The following is a 25132-nucleotide window of genomic DNA, read 5'->3' as shown; positions in this document are numbered from 1 at the left end:
AGCATGTTGAATTTTTAGGGAAATGTTCAATTTACAGGGGAGACTCTGCCAAAAATTTTGGTAGAAAGTCTCGATCCTTAGTATGTGGGCCCGACATCGAGGGGGATGTCGGTAACAAGACGAGATTCGCTCCGATTTTTGAGAATTCCAAGGCGGGTCTTGTCAGGAAAGAAAAAGAAAAGAACGCAAAAAAAAAAATGGAGGTAGAGATCTGGAAAAGAGAACATAAAAGAAAGAAGAGGAGGGGCGACGAAGGAGAAAGGGGGAGAGGGAACCAGAGAAAAAAGAAGGGAGATGAGGGGGGACAAAGGAGAGAGGGGGAGAGGGAACCAAAGAAGAAAGAAAGGGGGAGAAGAGGGAGAAAACGTGAAAAAACAGAAAAAATAACCAAAAAGAGGGAGGAGAAGGGGGGGAATTGAGGAAATGAGGAACAAGGAGGCAAGAAGGGGAGGGGAGAAGGGTTGGTGACCGCTTCCCCCCTGGCGGCGCTAGAAGAGAAGGGGGCTAGGGTTGGGAGCTTTTTTCTCAGCTTTGTTTGAGACGACGACAACAACAACACTAAGCTATCTTATTGGCTATTTATAATAACATTCAAACCTTTTCATAACAGACATAACTCCTGGATTAGTTCCAAGAATTGCAGACATAACTCTAGACTTCTAATGAGATACAACTCTTCCTAAACATATCTCTTCTCAAGAGACACAATTCTACCTAACCACTGATACATCTTACAAGGAAAAAATGCATTACGTTTAACATTGTTGTTCTTTTTCCTTGGAAATAAATACTGCTCCAACTTTTGTCTAGTTTTCAAATCCACGAATTTGTATTTATACCTGATTACTTGCTTGGTATAACCAGGAAAACAATAATAACTTCCCTTTTTTCTTGGGTAATGCTAGGTAGACCATCTATTTGTACCATATTTGTGTACCAACTGATGTAGTTGTTGACTTGGCTATGCCACATCATTAAACACATAATTAAAATTAAACCCTATAACGAGGATGTTTATCGTTTTTGTTGTGGAGGGCGAAATTAACCTCTTCTTCACCAGGAGGACTTCTGGATCCTCGTACCACTTGACAAATAACTCTAAGTAGCCTTCTTTGTCGGTTTCCATGTCCATGGTCGCGAGAAGAAGAGATTTTAGGGTTGTTCTTTTTCCTTGAAAATAAATACCGCTCCAAATTTTGTTTAGTTTTCAAATCCACCAATTTGTATTTATACTCGATTACTTGCTTGGTTTAACCAGGAAAACAATAATAACATCATTTTTTTTTTTTTTGGGAGATTCACTATTATACCCAATATAGGGGCCCAAATTATAAAAATACCCTATATGAAATGGACTTTAGAAATACAACCAAAGCCCATTTACAACATAACAAAGAGGCTATTAACTTCTTGTAAATTACAAAATTGCCATCAATTTCTTAAAATAAGCCCAACCCCAAAATCTCATAAAAATACCTAAAACACTCAATAGGGCATCAAGCCAGCTGTCATTTTTTGAGTTTTTTTTGGGGTTTGTTTATAGAATTTCAATGATATAGAATTTATTTATAATATTAATGTTAAGAATGGGTATATTACTAAATATCTTTTTTTTTTGGGGTACTTTTCTTTTTTGCTTCCTCCAATGGCCGTTATTTTCTTCAAAAGCCCAAAGAGCCCAAAGCCCATTATCTTCGACCTCATGCTACTCCCTCCAAGCCTCAACTCTGACAAGCAGCGAGAAAATATAAGCAACTGAAGCAGACTTTCACTCTCACCGGCTCCTAAAACCCTAACCAACTGAAGTAAACTTTCTTCATTCACAACCGGATCCTTCATTAGGATCTACCCGTCCGTTTCCAATGGCGACTCCAACAGAGTCTCTCCTCACCATCGCCGGGTCAGTCTCCACCCCATCGACCAGGAAACGGGTTCGCATCTTCCGAGACGAAATTTCGTCCATTCTCAACAACTCAGGTTAGTCGTGAGCTTAGTTCTCGGTTCCAATTTTACTTTAATTCCATTTTCATTTCTGAATAAATTACCAAATTGAATTTTCTGTTTATCTACATTCGTACGTGCCAGCATGCATACCTAAGTTTCAAGAAATGTGAATGTATTGTGTGCGCACATAATGCAAAAAGATAACATGAACATATTACATATTGAATTTCGTGAGTTGAAATTTGAAGCAAATTTTTTTTTGCTGAACTGTTAAAGGTGATGTAATATTCTTTAATTATTAGTACAAAGAGCAAGTTCATTGATTTTACCTTTCTGGTTCTATAAATTGTTTCTTAATGAAATTTACAGTTTCGCTGCATATGTCTCTTTGCTTTATAATTTTCTAAGAAACAGATGTGTCAAACAAACAGAGCTGATGAATTTTCTAGAGCAATAAGGATGGAATCATGAATTATCTGATTATTTTGTTATAAATAATGAAGAGGAAGGATTACGTATTACTCTTGCTTCCGGAAATGCTATATGGAACTAATACTTTTTATGTCAATTATATCTTTGAGAAACACAAAGTTTCGTTTGCTTTTTGTGTGAATATTTATGCACTTAACATTTAAAACTACTGGGCCTTAGATAATTTGATACCATGATTAGATTGAGCTTACTGAGTTTATTACATAATATTTTTCAGTTTTGATATGGGCTGATCATCTGCACATGCTCTTGTTCTTAAATTACTTGTCATTTTGAATTCTGCAGAAATGGGTACAGAGCCTGCATTGCTGTTGGTAGATATAATAATTAAAACATTGTACATTTATGATGATCGTGGGTCAAGGAAAGCTGTTGATGACATCATTACAAAAGGTTTACAAGAGGTTGCTTTCATGAAAAGTTTTGCAGCAGCCCTTGTTCAGGTCATGGAAAGACAAGTGAGGGTGCAATCACATGTTGGCTGCTACAGACTTCTCCAGTGGTCGTGTCTCCTTTTCAGTAAGAGTAATTTTGCTACAGTCTCGAAGAATGCATTGTGTAAAGTTGCCACAGTGCAGGCATCATTAATTCATATTGTTATGCAAAGATCTTTCCGTGAGCGAAGGGCTTGCAAGAAGACATTTTGTCACTTATTTTCTCAGGTTTAGCCCGTTGAACCTTCTCTAATGAGTATCATTCACATACCTTTATTTTACATTCTTATTTTCTGATAGAATTTCATATTTCTTGTTTCCTTTCTAGGCACCGGACATTTACAAAATGTATATAGAGGAACTTAAAGATGCACGTATCCCATACAAAGATAGTCCTGAGTTAATATGGTTGTTGATGGAGTTCTCAAGTACCTCAAGCAAATTATCTTCTTTGTTTGAGCAATGCAAGGTGAGAGATTATTTTTTTCATGATAATGTATGAAAGGGGATATTTATTCTGTTAATTTTTTTTTTCAAATTGATTTCATGTAGTTTTATGTGCCGAAATTTTTAACTGATCCTTTGCTTTTCACAGCCAATGTTTCTGGATATATATCTTAAGGCAATTTTAAATGCAAGGGAAAAGCCAGCAAAGGGTCTTAGTGAAGCTTTTCATCCACTTTTTAGACATATGTTACATGAAGATTTCCAAAACATTGTGCTTCCATCTGCTGTTAAAATGCTGAAACGTAACCCTGAGATTGTACTGGAATCTGTTGGGATTCTCTTGAATTCAGTCAACCTTGATTTAAGTAAGTATGCGATCGAAATTCTTTCAGTGGCATTGCCACAGGCTCGGCATGCAGATGAAGGCAGAAGGGTTGGGGCGCTGGCAATTATACGATGTTTGAGCCAAAAGTCTAGTAATCCAGATGCTTTAGAAGCAATGTTCAATGCTGTCAAATCTGTAATTGGAGGTTTGTTCTTGATTATTTTATTATTTTGGGAGTTTTGAAAAGAATGGAATGGAAAGGAAATTAGTAATGAAGAGCGAATGGAATGAGAAAGGAAGGGAACAAAATCCTGTTTTAATGATTTTATCATTGTATCCCTATTAGTTTCTTCTTTTTCTTCTGTAGGTGTATGGGTAAGGAATGAATTTTATTAAATTTACTAAAAGTTTCTTTCCCTTTCCTCGTTCCTCTCTCTCTCTCTCTCTCTCTCTCTCTCTCTCTCTCATTCAATTTATTTTAAAATCCAAATAAGGGAAGCCCAGTCCCCCCTTTTAAGTGGTTCCCAATATTCTTCATTCTGGTTTTCTGCAGCCTGCAGGATGATGCATTTTCAGAGTCTTTAGTCAAGGTTGTTTTTAAAGTCTGGTTTTGGTAGTTTTAAACTCAAGGTTTCAATTTGAACAGGGTCAGAGGGAAGACTTACATTTCCTTACCAGAGAATTGGCATGATCAATGCACTGCAAGAAATGTGTAATGCTCCAGATGGGAAACATCTCAACAGCCTGTCACAAACCTTATGCAGTTTCCTTTTATCGTGTTACAAGGATGAGGGTAACATGTGAACTTGTGGTCTTATATATATGTCCTTTTACATTATTTTATTGAACACTTTCTCCTATTTTTGTATGAGTACTCAAATCTGTTCATTTTATTCTTGTGGATTTAAATTTTTGCTTAGCTTTGTGATGGAGTATTTCAATTTTAAAAAAATGTTTCTTCCTTATTTATTTATATTTCTATCTGATGTTCTAATTTCCAGGAAATGAGGAGGTGAAGCTTGCAATTTTGTCCGCTCTGGGTTTGTGGGCAGCAAGATCTGCTGATGCCATTCAATCAGATGTAGTTTTGTTTTTCTCATCTGGTCTTAAGGAGAAGGAAGCTCTAAGAAGAGGGCATCTTCGTTGTCTACGAGCCATATGCAAAAATACAGATGCTGTTTTCCGGGTTAGCTGGTTGATTAAATTTTATTTGGCTGTGGTTTGGTTCACTCGTTCTTGACCAGGCTACTTCTTTCATCTCTTTGGTGATATTTGAATTTTTTTCTCTTCAGATATCGTCATTACTGGAACCTCTCATCCAACTTGTCAAAACTGGTTTTACGAAAGCAGCTCAGCGTTTGGATGGTATATATGCCTTGCTATTGGTTGTGAAGATTGCAGCTGTTGACATCAAAGCAGGTGGCTATTATTTTGACATTTTATTTATCATATAGTGTTTTTACTACTAATATAAAATTTATTTGTTGTTTATTTCAACATAATGCCTCTTTCATCCCTTTTCCCTTATTTCTTTCTGTTTACTCCCAGAGGAGACTGTTGTGAAGGACAAGATCTGGTCTTTGATATCTCAAAATGAGCCTTCGCTTGTACCAATATCCATGGTAGTTTGGGCTCGCTGGTTTTTAGAAAATATATATATGTATATAATTTTTAAATAAAAACTTTTATCTATGAATTCCCTGACAAAAGATATGTATTGCACTACAGGCTTCAAAAATGTTGACTGAAGATTGCATGGCATGTGTTGATCTTCTTGAAGTGATGCTGGTGGAACATCTGCAGAGGTTATTATTAATTCACATTGCAAAATATGACTATCAATAGTTTCCTATGTTGAGAATTTGTTATGGTCTTTATTTGACACTTTTTCTGTTAAACTTTCAGGGTACTGGACTCCTTTTCACTCAGATTACTGTCACAGGTAAAAATTCAAGAAGTGCTACTTTGTTTTCTCAGGAAAGAATTTTGTTTTGTTAGTAACTAGTTATCAGTATGTTGCAGTTGATTATCTTTTTCATATGCCACCCATGTTGGGAAGTTCGAAGAATGACTTATGACGCTACCAGAAGGATAGTTCCTGCTGCTCCACAATTAACTGAATATCTTTTAGTTGAATTCACGAATTTCATGTCTGTAGTTGCAGAGAAACTTCGTATTTCAAATTCAAGGTACATCTCATTTTTTCTAGACACCACTTTCCCTTTTAATTTCTCCCCATTGAGGTTCTTGGACATTGAGCATTCTTTTAAGTAAAAAGACACATGCACCTGCATTTGAAGGAGAGGGTCAATTTGTTCTTCTTAAGTTTCTTTAGTTTTAGGTAATGTTGATAGTTGCCCCTTTCAGTTGTATATGCATCTAACTAATAACATTATGAAATATAAATGCTTGTGGTGGTTTAAGTATATTGGTTTGTACATATAAAGTACCCACCCATGTCTGCATATAGTTTCTCACATCCTCTCTGATCAGGTGGCTGGGATTTAATTTTTTATTTATATAGTGAAACAGATAATTCATTGGACACTCAAGTTCCATTCCTTCCATCGGTTGAGGTTTCAGTAAAGGCTTTGGTTGTGATATCATCAGCAGCTCTACCTGCAGCTCCAAGGGCATCAATGCGAGTTTTATTCTGTGCACATCATCCATACATTGTTGGAACTGCAAAGAGAGATGCAGTTTGGAGGGTAAATCTTTTTCTTCCATGCCAGCCTCATTATCTTTTACACACATATGGTAACTGCGTCCGTATAAGTTAAGTGAGGAGTTGGGTAAGCTTCCTAAGGGTCTTGCCTTTTTTTTTTTTTTTTGGACGACAAGTCATGACAATTATGCTTGCTCTCCATCTTTTACAGGTGAAAGATGTCTGTTCATATAGAGTTGTGTGCCTTCCTATGTGCTAATTTTAAGCTGTTGTGGCACAATCAAATCACAATAGCATTTTTATCTTATTGGATTGGTTCCTTTTGTTTACAGAGGGTGCAAAAATGTTTGCATACATGCGGTTTTGACGTCATCAGCAACATTTTGGCTGATGTGGAGAATTTGTGCAAGGTAAACCAACTAGTTCTTCTGGAGGTTTTTTTGTTCATTTTCATGGATGGGTTTAATCATCTTTCGTTACGAATCATAAAATAAGATCAATTTGCTGCTTGAATACATCCTGCCTCAGAATCTGTAATTGATGGTCTGATACAATGTGAAAAAGGTACCTAGGGAAGGTGAAAATGAAGTTCGGCTTTAGTGTTTGGTGATCTACTTCTTGATATGCTTGATAAAAACACCGTACAAACTGCAGTCAAGCTTATATGCTTTACAAATATAAGCTACAGATGCATGAACTTAAACTATTTGCTAAAATATTATGTGTTTTGTTGGTACATGGTAATACCATCCGTATAGAGGCGTAGAGAGATCAGTAGACTGCTAAAGAAGTATTTTTATCTTTAAAAGGATTGATGCGAGGTTGCCAACCATTATAACAGTCTTAGGAACCATATCTTTTTTTGTTAAGTTGAAACCCATATGTTTATATCTGAACCCAAAATGTTTTTAAAATTGCAATTGTCAGTTAAGAGGAACTAGTTTGGGATTTTGACATGGTCCTGATGGAAATAAAGCCTGTAAAATTGTCTTACAGACAGATATTTAGGTCCAGCAAGTAGTCCATTGCCTGCCTTCCTTTACTCCCAAAGGTCGGATTCTTCCTTTCGGACCAGGCTAATCAACCCCAAAAGTCACATACTGCACCTATACAAGCTAGGAATAGGTTAGTTGAGGTTGTGTTTGCTTAAATAGGACTATCATCCCTCAATTTGGTGAAGTCTGATTTGTAGAATTTACTGTGTTAGACTTTTCTTCAATATAGATTAGTTTTGTCTAGGTAACCTTGTAAGTTTAGATAGGTATTCTATTAATTCAAGGCATATTGAAGTAGTGTTTTTGCATTGAATTTTGTGACTAAATCCTTAGTGGTTATCATGTGCAGACCCTACTTGGACCAATGTGGTTGTCCAGCTCTAATTCATTTGAACAGCAAGCAGCAATTTCCTCCTTATCCACTTTGATGTCCATAGCACCTGGAGAAACCTATGCAGAGTTTGAAAAGGTCATTTGCTTATGTATATCTCAGTTTCAATGGATGTTTATTTATTTAGGCTGCTGAGATCACATTAATGAATGCTTACTGGAACTCATTCTCTGTGGCAGCACTTGAAAAGTCTTCCGTACCGTTATTCACATGATACACTTTCAGAAAATGATGTTCAGGTAAGTTCTTCAGGGTTTAGGATATATTAGTTTTGTAATTTGTTTAGGATCTATGGAGATTTAAATTTTCCTGATAACTGTGCTCTGTTTACGTTTTGTAAATTGTTTAGGATATATTAGTTTACTAAATGTTTTTCTTTTGTTCTGTAACTTGTTTCAAAAAAATTTCCACTTTGTTGTTTCAGATTTTTCATACTCCTGAAGGCTTGCTTTCCAGTGAGCAAGGTGTCTATATTGCAGAGTCTGTCGCTGCTAAGAACATGAAACAAGCGAAGGGCCGTTTTCGGATGTATGAGGATGCCACGGTACCAATCAGTTTCTCTTTTATTCATTTTGGACCAATTGTTTTAGAAGCTTATTCTTCAATTATTTTGGCTGTTGCATTTGTTTTTGTTCCCAGGACCATGGTGGTTCTAATCATTCTGCAAAAGTAGAGCCAGCCAACGGTTCTACAGGTAAAAGGGAAACTGGGAAGTCTGCAAAGAAACCTGGTGTGTTATTGTTGCATCTGTTTTTCCTTTAATTTTTTTTTTTTTGAACTTTATGAATTTATTAGTAGCATTACAATAATTTTGATTGGCTAGATAAAGGAAGGACTGCAAAAGAGGAGGCACGTGAGTTACAACTTAGGGAGGAGTCATCCATACGTGAGAAGGTCCAAGAAATACAGAAAAATCTATCTTCCATACTTAAAGCACTTGGGGAAATGGCCATTGCTAATCCTATTTTCGCTCACAGTCAGCTTCCTTCCCTGGTATGTTCTAGGATATATGTTCTGAATATCTTTTTGCTATTTTTGGATTGTTGTCTTTCTCCAGCTTGTTATCTCTTCCTTCCATTTTTTTTAGATGGATTTTGATTTTGCTTTTTTCAGAATATTTAAATTTACGTTTACTATCCAGAATGAAGACTTTTTACCATAATTTTTCTTCCTATCAGGTTTCTTTGACGATGTTTGCTGTTAAATGTTCCCAAAGTAATTAGATGTGCATCACTTTAAAACTTCTTTTTCAGTGACATTCAAAAGCAAGTTTGCTTTGAGTGTTGTTACTTGTATTGCATATAATTTCTGCACGTGATACAGAAGGGGATAAATTTTCTACCAAAATGAAAGTATTTTAGTTATAGTCAGTCTTAGGGGGAAGTACTTAAGTTACCATCTTCCATAGTATAGAATTGGGCTTGCTGATTTGCTGCCATCTCTGTGGTATATGATCTCCGGCGCTTCCTTGATGTTGACCAAACAAAAGAATTTAATAATGTTATTTTTGATGATTGACTTTCTGCTTTGCTGCTATTAATTCACTGCCTCTATCCCTTTATTTCATTGGCTATTTGTTATGAACTTTGTTCAGACCAAATTTTGTGATAATGTGTAAGATCTGATGTAATGGCTTAATTGTTAACCTTTCATCTAATATCAGGTTAACTATGTTGATCCATTGCTAAGGTCACCAATAGTCAATGATGTGGCATTTGAAACTGTGGTGAAACTTGCTAGATGCACTGCTCCACCTCTCTGTAATTGGGCCCTTGACATTGCTACAGCTTTGCGCTTAGTTGTGACTGAAGAAGTTCGTCTTGTGGGTGATATGATTGCATCAGTTGGTGAAGCGGAAGCCAATGAAAAACCGTATTTGAGTCTATTTGAGCGAATAATTAATGGCCTTTCTGTATCTTGTAAATCTGGACCGCTTCCTGTAGATTCTTTTACCTTCGTCTTCCCTGTAAGTTCTCCTGCTTTCCCATATTATGGATTCAGCTGAATGGTGCTTCTCTTAGACTAATCTTTTCTTTTATATGGTTATGTTATCAGATAATGGAGCGAATTCTGTTATGCTCTAAGAAGACTGGACTTCACGATGATGTGCTTCGGATTCTTTATTTGCACATGGACCCCCTATTACCCCTTCCGAGGCTTCGAATGATTTCAGTTACTGGATTTTCCTTGGGCACAAATTCACATGAATTTTCCACAAATTTTAATATATTGTTATTTGTTGCCTTTCATTTATTTACTTTGTCTTTTCTCAGGTTCTTTATCATGTTCTTGGTGTTGTTCCTGCTTATCAAGCGTCTGTTGGACCTGCGTTGAATGAGTTGTGTTTGGGTCTGCGACCAGATGAAGTGGCACCAGTATGCTATTTCTATTTCTAGTTCAATTGTTTCATTGATGTGCTTTCATAGTACTCATCCTTCATGAATATGTCTTTCTTCAGGCTCTATATGGGGTTTATGCGAAAGATGTTCATGTTAGAATGGCCTGCCTAAGTGCTGTCAAATGTATTCCTGCTGTTGCCAGTCGTTCTCTTCCTCAGAACGTTGAGGTCGCTACAAGCATTTGGGTTGCTTTACATGACCCTGAAAAGGTTTGGTGCACCAATTATTTCTTTGACTGATGGATAGGGTCCCATCTGATGGCTGAAGTTTTGTGTGCAAGTGCGTGGCTAAATGATATAGCCTTGGAATGGGACCTTAGTTTTGACCTTTGAAATGCCTTTGTTGTGTGAATTTTGGAGATTTAGCTGTAGTTTAGTTTACAGTTGCAAAATTTTCTCCATCCTCCTTGGCCTCATTTTTCTTATATAGATAGCTCATTTACTTTGTTTTTTTTGTGCTTTTCATTCAGTCAGTTGCAGAAGCAGCAGAGGATTTATGGGATCGCTATGGGTATGACTTTGGGACTGACTATTCAGGCCTTTTCAAAGCACTTTCCCATATCAATTATAATGTTCGTTTTGCTGCTGCGGAGGCATTAGCTGCTGCTTTGGATGAATGTCCAGATACTATACAGGTTTGTCTGATTTTGAACTGTCAACTTACATTGACTTGCATTTTTGTTGTACCCATCTCAAAAGCGTATTGTTATTATTATTCAGGAATCTCTTTCTACTTTATTTTCTGTGTATATCCGTGATGCTGGTTTGACTGAGGACAATGTTGATGCTGGTTGGCTGGGCCGACAAGGTGTAGCCTTGGCATTACATTCTTCTGCTGATGTACTCAGAACGAAAGACCTTCCTGTTGTTATGACATTTCTGATTTCAAGAGCACTGGTAAAGTTTACATCGTTGTTCTTTCCAAAGCATGAGCTATGCATTCAATTGGAAAGAGAGATTCTTTTCTTCAGTTTCATCCTTGTTAGAAAAGGAGTTGTAGTTGATTTTAACCACTTTGTGAATGCTGCTCAATATGCAGGCAGATCCTAATGCTGATGTTAGGGGAAGAATGATTACTGCTGGTATTATGATTATTGATAAGCATGGCAGGGATAACGTTTCTTTGCTATTTCCCATCTTTGAGAACTACTTAAACAAAAAGGTTATTCTCCTTTTCTAAATAGAGATGGTGTTGGCAGAACTTTTGGAGCTTTGATTTCGATTCGTGTCTGTTTTGGTGGTAAATGCTGGAACTGTTGTTTCCATGCCAAGCTATTGTAGGAACTTCATAATTTATCTGACATAACTTGAGAATTTTCGTAGGCATCGGATGAAGAGAAATATGATTTGGTTCGTGAGGGAGTTGTTATTTTCACCGGGGCATTGGCAAAACACTTGGCAAAGGTGCTGTATTTACTGTTTCTTTATTTCTTTCTTTTCCCTTCCGGAATTTAGTTTAGCTTATATCTGTACTCTGGAACAGGATGATCCAAAAGTTCATACTGTTGTAGAGAAGTTGTTGGATGTGTTAAACACTCCATCAGAAGCTGTTCAACGGGCGGTTTCAGCATGCCTATCTCCATTAATGCAATCAAAGCAAGTATGAATTAAAGTCTTAACACTTTCCCTTGTTTGCTTTTATTTCAGTAATTGTTTATGCAAGCCTTGGACACATTTGAATACACAGACAATTATATAGATAAGTATATTGTTATTAGACTAAATGCCCATGGAACTGCATTTCTTGCCCATGCTTTTTTGTGTTGGCAAGCAGTCCATGAAAATACTATTGAAAAAAGGGACCCTGTTAAGTAAAACCGGATTTACCTTTACATGAGAGTAGTTATCCTGTTAAATCAAGTTTGTTTTCCCATCCAGAAATTGATTTATGACATTGTTTACGTTGATAGATACCGTATTGACGTTAAGATGAAAGCTAATTTTATTCTTTTTCCTGTACAAGGATGATGGACCAGCTCTTGTCTCAAGGCTTTTGGATAAACTGATGAAGAGTGACAAATATGGGGAACGTCGAGGAGCTGCTTTTGGGCTTGCTGGGGTGGTCAAGGGATTTGGTATTTCTTGCTTGAAGAAGTATGGGATTGTAACTCTACTACAAGAAGGTCTTGTAGATAGGTTGGTTTCTAACCCTGGTTTAAGAAGTTGACTGGTATTTATGTATATGTTGTAGAAACTTATGTTTTGTGATATTTAGATAGTGTTATTGCTAAACATAGTATTCCAAGAAATACAAGCGAATTTAATATCTTTATATAAAAAAAGAAGAAATATAGGTCAGGTACACTAATTAGTCATTGAATGAATGATACATATTCTGTGTTGGTGGTTTGGTCTGAATGGAATAACTTCAAATTTCAAGAGTAAAGATTGCGAGGTAGTAGACTGCAAGTGATAAGGCTCAATCCCTCTACACTTTCTGTTTCTTCTGCATTTTATTGTTGTTTTCTTTATAAAAAAAAAATATTTCCTTTGTGTAAATACTAGTCAAGCCTTTCATCTTTGTATATCGTTTGAATCACAGGAGTTCTGCAAAATGTCGTGAAGGAGCTTTGCTTGGATTTGAGTGTCTCTGCGAATCACTTGGACGACTATTTGAACCGTAAGTGAACAGTTATGTACAAAGAAGTGATTGTCCATATGGGCTTTATTATTCTTCTGAACTCTCTCTCTCTCTCTCTCCCCCCCATCATCTTTTTGATGCAGGTATGTAATTCAAATGTTGCCACTACTGTTGGTTTCGTTCTCTGATCAAGTTGTTGCAGTTCGTGAAGGTGCTGAGTGTGCAGCTCGTGCAATGATGTCCCAACTTAGTGCTCAAGGAGTTAAACTGGTCCTCCCATCTCTTTTAAAGGTATTTTATATCAATCCCCCTCACCTGAGGGACAAAAATTAAGGGACAGTGGGCGCCACTTTCATGACATCCATTGGATTGATCCAGCAGCAGAGACTTTTAGAGTCTTATCAACCCAGTTTACAGCCCGTATTCCTTACTAACCCAGAAACCTCAACAGCCTCCGTTCTACCATCTCCTACAGTGGAACAGTACAAACATCTCTCTCCTCTATCTTCATTCCTCTCTTGCTGTCTTTCTACCTCTCTCTTTCCACACAGATTTGTCCTTTGAGAATCAAACATGTGAAGGACGAACGTGTGTGGAAAGAGCGAGACGTAAAGGGACAGCAAGACAGAGAAATGAAGATGGAGTAGAGAGATGTTTGTACTGTACCACCGTACAAGATGGTAGAACGGAGGCTGTTCATCTTTCCAGGTTAGTAAGGAATACGGTTGTAAAATGGGTTACTAAGATTCATTGTCTGTGCCGCTGGATCAATCCAACGGATGTCATGAAAGTGGCGCTCATTGTCTCTCAGCTGAGTGGGACTTGTATTTTATATCTTACTTATTTATCTATTTCTTTGAACTTGTTCGAAAAGAAAAGGGCTTAATTGTCAAGTTTTTGTAATTTTAATTTCTGAAGTATGTTGGAGGTAACTGCTCCCTTTTTGTCAGAAATTTTTTCTGCATCAAATTTGTGCGTGGGAATTATGCAAGTACTAAAGTGTTATTGTCTTTTGATGCGTGGGAATTATGCAACTACTAAAGTGTTATTGTCTTACTTATCTTAAAGCACATCACGTAGGCATCAAACTTTTCCTGTCTTAATGCACATATCTTTCCTTGGTGGTCATGTATTTTTGTTTAGCCTTCTTTGTATTCTATATGTATGAGTGTCCAGAGCTATTGTGCTGCTGTTACCTAGAGTGGCTGTGTAATGATGCTTACTGGTGTATTTTGCTGCTGATCTTGTTATTAGATGTTGTCAGTAGGATGTGAAGTCAGTGAACACCTTGTCCTCTGTTTTCTTGTACAATTTAATTTCTATCAATATAATTTAATTTCTATATAATGTCCTCTGCTGCATTTCCTTAATCATGGCCAGTTATTAAGTGATGAATTTACTGTATGAATTAAATTATTTTGATAGGGTCTTGAAGATAAAGCTTGGCGAACAAAGCAAAGTAGTGTCCAACTGCTTGGGGCTATGGCCTATTGTGCTCCTCAACAGCTGTCTCAGTGTCTCCCTAAGATTGTACCAAAACTGACCGAGGTTTGTCTTTATATGGACATGAGTATCTGTGGCACTTATAGAATGTGCATAGTTTTGTGCTTTATTCTTTACCTTTTCTTGTTCATTCAGGTTTTAACAGATACACATCCTAAAGTTCAGTCAGCAGGACAAACAGCACTTCAACAGGTTTTTAGATTGTGCAATGAAGTTACCTATGTTTCTCTTACAGTCATTGTTAATTTTTCTTTTTCTTTTTTGGTGGTACTCACTCTTAGGTTGGGAGTGTAATAAAGAATCCGGAAATAGCTTCCTTGGTCCCAACTCTTTTACTGGGTCTGACGGATCCAAATGACTATACAAAGTACTCTCTTGATATTCTCTTACAAGTAAGGATTTGCAAACTGAACTCTACTACTTTCTAATAAGTTTGTTTCCCTCTTTTATTGATTTGAATGCTCATGAATTATTTGCAGACAACTTTTATTAATACAATTGATGCTCCTTCACTGGCACTGTTGGTGCCGATAGTTCATAGAGGGCTGCGGGAAAGGAGTGCAGAGACTAAAAAGAAAGCAGCACAAATAGTTGGCAATATGTGTTCATTAGTTACGGAACCTAAGGATATGATTCCATATATTGGGTTGCTTCTTCCTGAAGTGAAAAAGGTAACCTTTTGTAAGAGTGGTAATTTGACTCTTTTATTTAACTATTTTCTAATTATTTGTGCCCCCAAAACTAGGTTCTTGTGGATCCAATTCCAGAAGTTCGGTCAGTTGCAGCAAGGGCCCTTGGATCCCTTATACGGGGAATGGGCGAAGATCATTTCCCAGATCTTGTTCCATGGCTGTTTGATACACTTAAATCTGATAATAGTAATGTTGAGCGCTCTGGAGCTGCTCAAGGGTTGAGTGAGGTCAGTATTACTGTATAAAATAAAAAATTATGGATCTATTTTATCTTAGTATGGTTAAGCTTCTATTGTAGATTAAATTTATTTGTTAATTTTGAAAGAAAATGTAATTGCATGCACGGAAAGAAGGGGACAATGTCAACCGAAAATATTTAGATCAGAAATGTGCTACCATTTGATTGTACCTTTTTGTACTTGTAAAATAAGTTGGCTCTTTTGCATTGCTTAATTCCCAGTAAGTTTTTTTTATCGCTCTTTCATGGATAATAGTAATGATAATATTTCAATAAATTATGCTGTGATAGTTGATGTGTAGAATTATTTGCCTTTTTTAAAGGTGATTGAATTGATATATGATGAATTATAATGTGATAACCTTCTTCGATCAAATATTTTATCCACAGGATGCTTTTCTGATGGCATGATGTAATTATTTTCTACCCCTTTTACTTTATAAGTATTTAGCAGAAATATCCTTATTGAAATTATAGTGTGATAACTTTTCTGATGGCATGATTTAAGTATTTAGCAGAAATATCCTTGTTGAAATTGATATCAAAGAAATAGGTCAAGGAAAGAGTATTCTTGGACTTTATAGGATGGAAAACATGTTATCCACAATGCCAATGTGATAGGCATTTGACAGTGATGCTTCTTTTTGCAGACATGTATTTAGTTTAACCTTGTACCTGTTATACTTAGTCCTTTATTATTTCAGTATAAGTGTTTCCTTTTTGCATGGACTACTGCTGTTATGGAATCTGTGGATGTCTTTATTTTTCTTAATATTGCCTTGGTTTGCTAAGAGACAATTGATGCCAATCCAGGTATTAGCTGCACTCGGGACTAAGTACTTTGAGCATGTACTTCCTGATGTTATCCGGAACTGTTCTCACCAAAAAGCATCTGTCCGTGACGGATATTTAACATTATTTAAGGTGAGGACAGTATTTTAAAATCAAGTTAACCACCACTGAAAGTATTGTTTTTGGGGCTCTGTTAATGGTTGCCTTCGTTTGGGAATTGATTTGTAGTATCTACCGAGGTCATTGGGAGTCCAATTCCAGAATTATTTACAGCAGGTGCTGCCTTCTATTTTAGATGGTAAGTAAAGATCCTTCTCTGGAGTTTGGTTGGCTGTAAAATTATATGGTATCATTTTACTACAGTACTTTGGTGCCCCATTTAAACTTAATGCGCGCTTATACTCTTACAGGTCTTGCTGATGAAAATGAGTCTGTACGTGAGGCAGCACTAGGTGCAGGGCATGTCCTGGTTGAGCATTATGCGACAACGTAAGCACTTTTCAATCAGTGTGATAACTCTCTAGTTGAATTTGTTGTGTCTTGGATTTTGGTTCTAGTCTAGAGAATTTATTGCATAACAATTTTATTTTGGTCCGTTGGAGGCCCATTGGACTTATGTGCTATAAGACTGGGATCGTAGCCCTCGATCATGCCATAAACCCCTAATCCTGGTGAAGGTGGGATTCAATCTGTGGTCCTTGGACAATCAATTAAACCTACTCCGCGTCTTAATAACCTTAAGGCAACCAAAAATCAACTTTCGTTAGGAAATACCAATTTGTTCTCATTAATTCTCTGAAATGTTTTGCAACTTGGAATATCTTGGCGTTTTGGGAATTATTGGATTATGAGTGATCATTTATATTGTTCATTCTGGGGCTGCCCTACTCATATATGAGTGGGAAACCTTTAATAAGTTGCGATGTTTACCAAGCATATATAATGTTGTCATAATGGTTTTCATCTGATGGGTTCCATTTTATTTTTGCTGTTTTTATTTTATTTTCAGGTCTTTACCTTTGCTCCTTCCTGCTGTTGAGGATGGTATCTTTAACGATAGTTGGCGGATTCGACAAAGCTCTGTGGAGTTATTGGGTGATCTCTTATTTAAGGTATTTCATCTCAACCTCTTCCTGTTTCCTTCTCTTGGAGTTTCTAAGTCTTTGTTTTCTGAGATAATCTTTATTAATCCAGGTTGCTGGGACTTCTGGAAAAGCTTTACTTGAGGGTGGCAGTGATGATGAAGGTGCTAGTACTGAGGCACACGGGCGGGCTATCATTGAGGTTCTGGGAAGGGAAAAGCGTGATGAAGTTCTTGCTGCATTATATATGGTTCGAACTGATGTCAGCTTATCTGTTCGTCAGGTAGTGAAGTACTGTGTTTGGCACAAATTCAATCTTTCGTTTTATTTTCGGGACATATCTAACTTGTAATCAAAATTCACCGTCCTTTTTTCAGGCTGCGTTGCATGTATGGAAAACTATTGTGGCAAATACTCCAAAGACTCTAAAGGAAATAATGCCAGTTTTAATGAATACTCTGATTGCCTCTCTTGCATCATCGTCCTCTGAAAGGCGGCAGGTTGCTGGACGATCACTGGGTGAGCTTGTTAGGAAACTTGGTGAAAGAGTCCTTCCTTTGATCATCCCAATTTTATCCCAAGGGCTGAAGGACTCTGACACCAGCAGAAGACAAGTGAGCACTCTGTTTATCTTTTGCTTGTTATGATGTTGCAACTGTGATGTGTCAGGTTAAGGCTCCACCTCATCTTGACTGAGTATTCTCTTACTATCATTTAGTCTCGTAGCTAAAAAGGGGTTTGTTTTGGAATGGTGCCTTTTTGTGGTGTTGTCTAAACGCTTAAAACTAGTGCATCATTTGGGTTGTTGCTCAACCAGTGCGCATGTTGTTGCGGTTTGAATACATTAGTTGAGTGCCGTATTCTGACCCTGTTAAAAGATATAACCTGTTTGATAACTATGCTAGCTAACACATTTCTATGTTCTTACGATTCACAGGGTGTATGCATAGGTTTGAGTGAAGTAATGGCAAGTGCTGGTAAAAATCAGTTGTTGAGTTTCATGGATGAGCTCATCCCTACAATTCGAACTGCTCTTTCTGATAGGTTTTTATTCTCTTTTATGATGTTTCTGATTTTACAAGTGTTTGTCTTGAGTTCTTTTTCCTTTTGGCAAAATGTTACCTTACCGTTTATGTGTCAACAACAGCATGCCCGAGGTTCGTGAGTCTGCTGGCTTAGCATTCAGCACTCTCTACAAGGTTCTGTTTCTAGTTTTTTGTTTAATTTGAATATTCGTTTCTAAGATGGTCATATATGTTTTAATTATGAAGTCACAATGTAGAGTGCTGGGCTGCAAGCAATCGATGAAATTGTTCCCACTCTTTTGCGTGCATTGGAGGATGATCAAACTTCTGATACTGCTCTTGATGGCCTTAAACAAATCTTAAGGTGAAATACCCACTTCAATTTAATGTCTCTCACTCCCTCTCTCTTACACCTTGTTTTGTGTATGCTTTTCTTTTTTTGTTGGACTAAGTTGCGGCATTTTCTATTTCAGTGTGAGGATTACTGCTGTTTTGCCCCACATCTTACCCAAGCTGGTCCACCTTCCACTTACGTATGTATTTCATTCTCAAAATTACTGTGTATTAAATGTCTTATAACAAAGTTCCCCTTGGGTGCTGCTTGTTTACTGAAATCGTTTATATATCCAGTGCGTTTAATGCACATGCCCTTGGAGCTGTAGCTGAGGTTGCTGGACCTGGCCTGAACTCTCATCTTGGTACCGTTATTCCTGCTCTACTTTCTGCAATGGGTGCTGATGAAAAGGTATGCTGTTGCAATTTGCAATCTTCTGGCGTATGTAAGAACATAACTTTTTCTGATTTTTGCCCCTACGGTTTCGGTTAGTAGGTCGAACACGTCTTACTGGTTGTACACTATTATTTAATATGTGACACTGACTGGCTAGATGTTGTTGAAATATAATCAGGCTGAATTTGAAATATTGTTGCTTTGGAAATTTTAGGAAGTTCAAACTTTGGCCAGGGAGGCTGCTGAAACTGTGGTCTTAGTCATAGATGAGGAAGGTGTTGAATCTCTTATATCTGAACTTGTTAGAGCTGTCAGTGATAGTCAGGTAATAATCACTAACAAGGTATCATCCTGTTTATCTCCCTCCCTCCCTCCCTCGCTCTCTCACTCGATATTTTACTCATGGTTTCAGGCCTCAATTAGAAGAAGTTCTTCATATCTTATAGGCTATTTCTTCAAAAACAGTAAATTATATTTGGTTGATGAAGCTCCAAACATGATATCTACCTTGATTGTCTTGCTCAGTGACTCAGATTCAGCTACTGTGGCGGTATGTGCTACGAGTATTTCATGTTCTGTTATTGACTCCAAGAATGTAACATGGTCTGTTATCTTCTAATCAACAGATTTCTTGGGAAGCTTTGTCAAGGGTTGTAAGTTCTGTTCCCAAGGAGGTACTTCCTTCATATATTAAATTAGTACGAGATGCTGTATCTACTTCCAGGGATAAGGAGCGCAGGAAGAAGAAGGTGGGCAAATAGTTTAGATTGTGAATCATAGCAGATTCTTTAGTTCAAAATAAGTTCCATAGGGTTGTCTATTCTAAATGTTTTCCAGTGAGTGGTCCATTAAATCCTAATAGTTATGTTTGTGACCTTTCAGGGAGGACCAATTCTTATACCTGGATTTTGTTTACCAAAAGCACTTCAACCATTGCTTCCAATATTTCTACAGGTATAGTAGCTCTTCTTTGCCTTGATCTTAAATGGAAATCAATTAGGCTTGTTGTATGTTCAATTTTTTTAGTTAACATGCAATGTTACATCATTATAGCTAGCTAGTTGTGGTTTTAAAATGCACCCATTCCTTAACCTTATGATTCAGTTGTAGAAAAAAAAAAATCTTGGTACTGACTCATTCATGGGCTTTGGTCCTTTGTTGTTTCAGTAGTTGACGGACTTCTCGTCCATTGTGCTCTATTATTCTAATAAAGTGGTGTTTCTTATCTATCCCAGACAAAAGTTTTACTATTTGAACTTGTAGTAGAAAATAATGGTTGAATATAATGTTTTCTCTTTATTTATTTTTATCCTTGCTGGAAATGCTTCCTTGTGGATTTCTATGGAATTTTGGGTTGACCCAGATACTTGGTTATGTGAAGTTTTAGTTGCATGTGATTTCTTTACATGCTTGCCTGTAGGGTAAGAATATTATTTTATTACTTTTATGATAGGATAGATTTCTAGATGTTGATATGGTTCATTACTTTGTACTCATTGCTCTTTGGGCATTAGATTTTAAACTGTACCTGTACTGCACCTTTAGGGCTTAATAAGTGGATCTGCTGAACTAAGAGAGCAAGCGGCACTGGGTCTTGGTGAACTGATTGAGGTGACTAGTGAACAGGCACTGAAAGAATTTGTCATCCCAATAACAGGGTACGTATGATTAAAGTATGGTAGAGGAACTTTCGCTAAATTTGAGATATCTAATTTTGACCTCATCGATATCACTGTATAAAGTACTGCCCTTAGTTTTTTACTTCACACTTGGAATTTGATTGATGTCTTCACTAATGGAATGGTTTTGTTGCTTATGACTGAAAGTCACGTAGAGGCTTTAATAATACCTGCTTTTCTTTACAATACTTTTTTTTTTGGGTCTAATCATTGTGCTCCTCAGTGATGAAACGCGTTGTATTTTTGCTCTCTATGAAAAAACTTGAGTCATACCAGATGAAATGGTCTGTGGGAGGCAAACTCTTGAAAATACTCATTTTCTTTATTGTATTACAAAATTCACAGTTTGCAGATTCAATTTCTGTCCAAAATAAAATGACTGTTTAGTTTTTGTTTGTAATCATATGTTTTATCTATTTTTTCATTACTTATATCATTGTTTGACTTTCATGACTCTAGGCCACTTTTGTACTGTAACTGAACTTTGTATATCTTACTTTTCCATAACACCCCAGTTTCTCATGCTTGTGCGTTGTTTTTCAAAATCTGACTGGCTATTATTGGATTGCAACTGCAGGCCTCTTATCCGGATAATAGGTGATCGGTTTCCTTGGCAGGTGAAGAGTGCTATTTTATCTACTTTGGCAATCATGATAAGAAAGGGTGGGATGGCGTTGAAACCTTTTCTTCCTCAGCTTCAAACAACATTTGTAAAGTGTCTACAGGATAACACAAGGTTGGCTTAAAGTACAATCATCTAGTAATGTTTTTCCCATGTATGCTTTTTGGCTCACAGGTCCTCACATTTAGAATTATTATGTCCTTTAAAATGGTGCTATAATCATAACTATCCTCTTGGCACCTTTTGTACTGCCACGTAAACATTATTCACCCTGTATATATATATATATATATCTATAAACATAAATAAGGAAAAAAAAAATGAAGGGTAAAAAATGAAAAGAAAGTAATTTGAGGGAAGAGGTAACTGACGTGGGGTTTAAGAAAAAACAGTTTCCTATTTTCAAGGAAATGTGGGTGTTTTAGTTTTCTATTTTTAAAACTTATCCAATTTAAAAGATTATATTAATTTACTATATTATCCTCGTATAATAAATTTTTTTTTACAATTTCATTAACTAAGGGCATTTTTGGTATTTTCAATGTTTCACCTTTAAGACCTTTACATATATAGATTTAAAATATGATTGGGGTATGGTGCGCGCTGCAAATATGGTCCACATAGGTATCTCTTCCTATTCGAATTAGTGCTTTCAGGTCGGGAGAAAGAATCAGATTTACATTTATTTGCTTCTCGTGTATTTTCTTATATTAGCATTAGTGGCGCACAAGTAGTCCAGCTTGTTTCCTCCATATATCCTGCTTATTAGATGCTTTTCAAGCGCAGAATTGTTCGTTCAAGTGCTGCCCTTGCACTTGGGAAGCTTAGTGCTCTAAGTACCCGGGTTGACCCTTTAGTTGGAGACCTCCTATCCAGTTTGCAGGTGATTGTTAGTTAGGATCTTTGATGCACTTAAATTTTAAATTTTGATTTTACAATTGTTCTTGATTTCACTGTTCAGGCTTCGGATAGTGGGGTTCGGGAGGCAAGTTTGTCTGCTTTAGAAGGTGTCCTGAAGCATGCTGGGAAGAGCTTGAGCAGTGCTGTTAGAACTCGTGTCTACTTGCACCTTAAGGATTTGATTCGTAATGATGATGACCAGGTTCGGATATCTGCTGCAAGCATTTTGGGTATCACATCCCAGGTATGTCATGGGTAATATAGGAACTTCTCCAATATCTATATCTTGCCATCTGTTGTTAATTTTGTGAATGAGCAATTAAGGTTTCTAGATGTATTTAGCTGTCACTTAATCGTGATGTTCAAGATTCTGTATTGTTGATATATGGTTGTAGACAATGTTCATACTGTTGATATTGACTGGGCAACTAAAGTATGTATGCAGAGCACATATGAAGATTGGAGAAGATATCTGTAAAATTGGACGTAACAATAAAATAAATATGGAGATTTCGTTTGGAAGTTTGATATTTGTTGGTTGATGCAATAATATATCTGTCGGGATACTATAGTAATTAGTTGAGAGGAGTGGGATGCATGATTTTGTTGAATAAAAATAATGGACGAATGTGGCAAGTAAGAAACAGCTTAAATAATGATCAATATCAAAGGGATATAACTTGAGAAGGTTTCATGTAAGTGTCGAATATGTCCGTTGCCAATCTTTTTATGATCTTTCATCGGCCATTGTGTTCTGCAAAGAAGATATGAAAGTAATAGAATACGGACGAGATGCACTAGAATTATTTCATATCGGATATATGGAAACCAATTTCTATTTGCTTACGTGCAAACTGCAATCAACAGCACCATCAAAATCATCATGAGATCTGTCACATTCATTTAAATTGATTCTATGAAACTCTTATTGTTCTCTGGCTTTCCAATATATTATTGGCTCCTTAGTGGTTTTCTTTTATTATTGACCAGACTTTTCTCTGATTATTTGCAGTACGTAGAAGATGATCAACTGTCTGAGCTGCTTCAGGAACTCTCAAATTTGCCGTTGTCTCTTAGCTGGTCTGCTAGGCATGGCTCCATACTCACAATTTCATCTATGCTCAGGCACAACCCATCCGTTATTTGTACGTCTCCAGAGTTTCCGTCTATTCTGGACCAGCTTAAAAGTGCCTTGACTGATGAGAAGGTATTTACTCCTGATAGTAAGCATTTTCATATATATTTTAATTATGCTTTGCAAACTAGTGACACTCTTCCTTCAAACAGTTCCCTCTTCGTGAAACTTCAACCAAGGCATTTGGGAGACTTCTGATTCATAAGTTCCGAAGTGATCCATCTAATAGCTCAGTTCATTCTGATATTATATCATCCTTAGTGTCAGCTTTGCACGATGATTCTAGTGAAGTTAGAAGAAAGGCATTATCTGCTATAAAAGCAGGTTCTAAGGTTTGTGCTTGGGGCTTTTGGAATTGCATGCTGAAATTATGGACTTCAACTATGCAAATCATTAAGGATTTTATGCTTGGTGTTTGCATTACAGGAAAATTCCTCGGCTATTTTGGCTCATATGAATATTATTGGACCTGCACTTGCTGAATGCTTGAAAGATGGAAGCACTCCTGTGAGACTTGCAGCAGAAAGATGTGCTCTGCATGCTTTCCAATTGACAAAGGGTATTTTTTTCAAGCTCTCTTACAGTTCTACTGCAATAGTTCAAATGAAAATTTTCCAATGATTCAGTTGTCGAAGCAAAAAATGTAGCTGTTACAGTGTTTCTGTTATATATTTTCCAGGTCCTGAAAATGTTCAAGCTGCACAAAAATTCATCACAGGCTTGGATGCTAGACGAATATCAAAGATCCCTGAAAACAGGTATATATATGGTACATGGACATATAATATACATATATATATAAAAGAAAATACACTGGTTTTCCAAAATGTGCATTGTGGTTTTGATAATTTGTTTTTCTTTTAAAATATTTGTAATTGCTGGTATTTTCAACTGCTTGTTGCTTCTGGGAATATGCAGTGATGATAGCGACAGTGAGGGCTTGGCAAGTGGCTGAAACTGGGTTGTTTGACGAGCCGCGAATATCTCGTTTATCAAAAGTAGAGGTATAGAAAATCCATATGTTTGGGATGCCAGCAGAAGGTTTTATGGCACATTTTTATCATAGAATTGCGGATATACAAATCATAGAGGCCTCCATACCCAATTTTTCTCACCTGGGTATTGTAAGTTGAATGTAATTGTTGATTGGATATCATATATATATAATCAAAGGATCATGTATAGAACGAGAGCGCATGTTGGCTTTTCCCAATTTTGTAAGCTACATCAAATATTTCATATAATGTTTCATCTTATCACATGTTTTGGAGAGCTATTCCAAGTATAATAGTAAAAAAAGAAAATGATTTGGAATCTCACATGTTTTGGAATCTCACTTGTTTGATTATCCTGGTAAAAAAAGAAAATGATTTACCAATGTTTAAGGTTGAAATGTCACATCATTTCCTGGCCACAAACTCAATCCCCATACCAACCTCCGTGGCTCCACCTTCCCAGAACCGCATATACATTAGAATTTGAACATGTATGTAATGTATGTTTGTTTGTTTGTATGTATGTATGTTTAATAATGACAGTTTAGAGGCGCGCGCATTGGGTTGTCTTCTCTGATCAACTTTGCACCTTGTTTGTTTGTTCCACACCAAGCCTTACTTGGGTGACAAACCAGAGCCTCCTTTTGCTGTTCCACTTTATAGCTTTACCTGTTGGGTATGGGTTGGTAGCTGAAGCCAAAAACAAAAACAAAGCAAGTGTTTCGACAAAAAAATTTTTTATAAATAATAATGAAAAGTCTATTGCTTAGCCATAGGGTTTTGCCAAGTTCAGGTTATATCTTTCCTTAGCCGTCAAAGTTCATGAGTAGTTGCAAAGTTCAAATAGTTCAAATCACAGTGAGAGAGAGAGAGAGAGGATAGATTGGTAAATCATCAGAGACTTAGGTGCAGGACATTATAATAAAACGGTCATGTCATGGCCTCTCCATTCAAAGCCTTCTTGCCTTAGAAGCGAGCGTAATGTGCAAAGACTAGAATGACCCTCAATGAGCCAGCTGCATTAATTGTTCATACATATCGTGGGATGGGATCTCGAGCCTTTACAT

The 25132-nt window shown here is 36.8% G+C and overlaps 1 protein-coding gene across 2 annotated transcripts; it reads left to right on the top strand.

The window, feature by feature from the left end:
* The first annotated feature begins 1659 nt into the window (after window positions 1-1659).
* LOC117630739 (protein ILITYHIA) lies at window positions 1660-24331 on the top strand. 2 transcript variants are annotated; one of them, XM_034363479.1, is made up of 59 exons: window positions 1660-1977; window positions 2722-3098; window positions 3199-3339; window positions 3466-3847; window positions 4289-4435; window positions 4644-4828; window positions 4935-5061; window positions 5191-5264; window positions 5371-5447; window positions 5548-5584; window positions 5665-5831; window positions 6167-6350; window positions 6640-6717; window positions 7652-7771; window positions 7873-7932; window positions 8118-8237; window positions 8333-8423; window positions 8517-8686; window positions 9357-9659; window positions 9749-9865; window positions 9967-10068; window positions 10152-10301; window positions 10562-10726; window positions 10812-10988; window positions 11131-11253; window positions 11415-11495; window positions 11575-11691; window positions 12055-12227; window positions 12634-12711; window positions 12816-12963; window positions 14098-14220; window positions 14311-14367; window positions 14457-14567; window positions 14655-14846; window positions 14921-15094; window positions 15919-16029; window positions 16126-16195; window positions 16308-16386; window positions 16907-17009; window positions 17092-17262; window positions 17357-17593; window positions 17917-18023; window positions 18127-18178; window positions 18262-18368; window positions 18478-18537; window positions 18635-18749; window positions 18949-19059; window positions 19147-19284; window positions 19361-19483; window positions 19617-19688; window positions 20280-20392; window positions 20991-21149; window positions 21822-21918; window positions 21997-22179; window positions 22948-23142; window positions 23223-23402; window positions 23497-23629; window positions 23750-23828; window positions 23989-24331. In XM_034363479.1, the coding sequence occupies exons 1-59, from the start codon at window positions 1863-1865 to the stop codon at window positions 24023-24025; spliced, it is 7875 nt and encodes a 2624-aa protein (XP_034219370.1). In that variant the 5' UTR covers window positions 1660-1862; the 3' UTR covers window positions 24026-24331. The 2 variants fall into 2 exon arrangements, with proteins under 2 accessions (XP_034219370.1, XP_034219371.1); XM_034363480.1 differs by having other exon boundaries at window positions 1688-1977; window positions 8523-8686.
* Window positions 24332-25132: the final 801 nt, after the last annotated feature.

This window comes from Prunus dulcis, chromosome 6 (assembly GCF_902201215.1).
Source record: "Prunus dulcis chromosome 6, ALMONDv2, whole genome shotgun sequence".
Taxonomy (NCBI): Eukaryota; Viridiplantae; Streptophyta; class Magnoliopsida; order Rosales; family Rosaceae; genus Prunus; species Prunus dulcis.
Note: the sequence above shows the minus strand (reverse complement) of the source record. Positions and strands in the feature narration are given on the sequence as shown.

What these genes read in the sequence shown, in the direction of transcription:
- LOC117630739 (XM_034363479.1), top strand. Translation starts at nt 1,863, where the DNA reads ATGGCGACTCCAACAGAGTCTCTCCTCACCATCGCCGGGTCAGTCTCC. An exon ending in GACCAGATGAAGTGGCACCA is followed by an intron (nt 10,069 to 10,151) that starts GTATGCTATTTC and finishes GTCTTTCTTCAG; the next exon opens with GCTCTATATGGGGTTTATGC. An exon ending in TCAAAGATCCCTGAAAACAG is followed by an intron (nt 23,829 to 23,988) that starts GTATATATATGG and finishes GGGAATATGCAG; the next exon opens with TGATGATAGCGACAGTGAGG.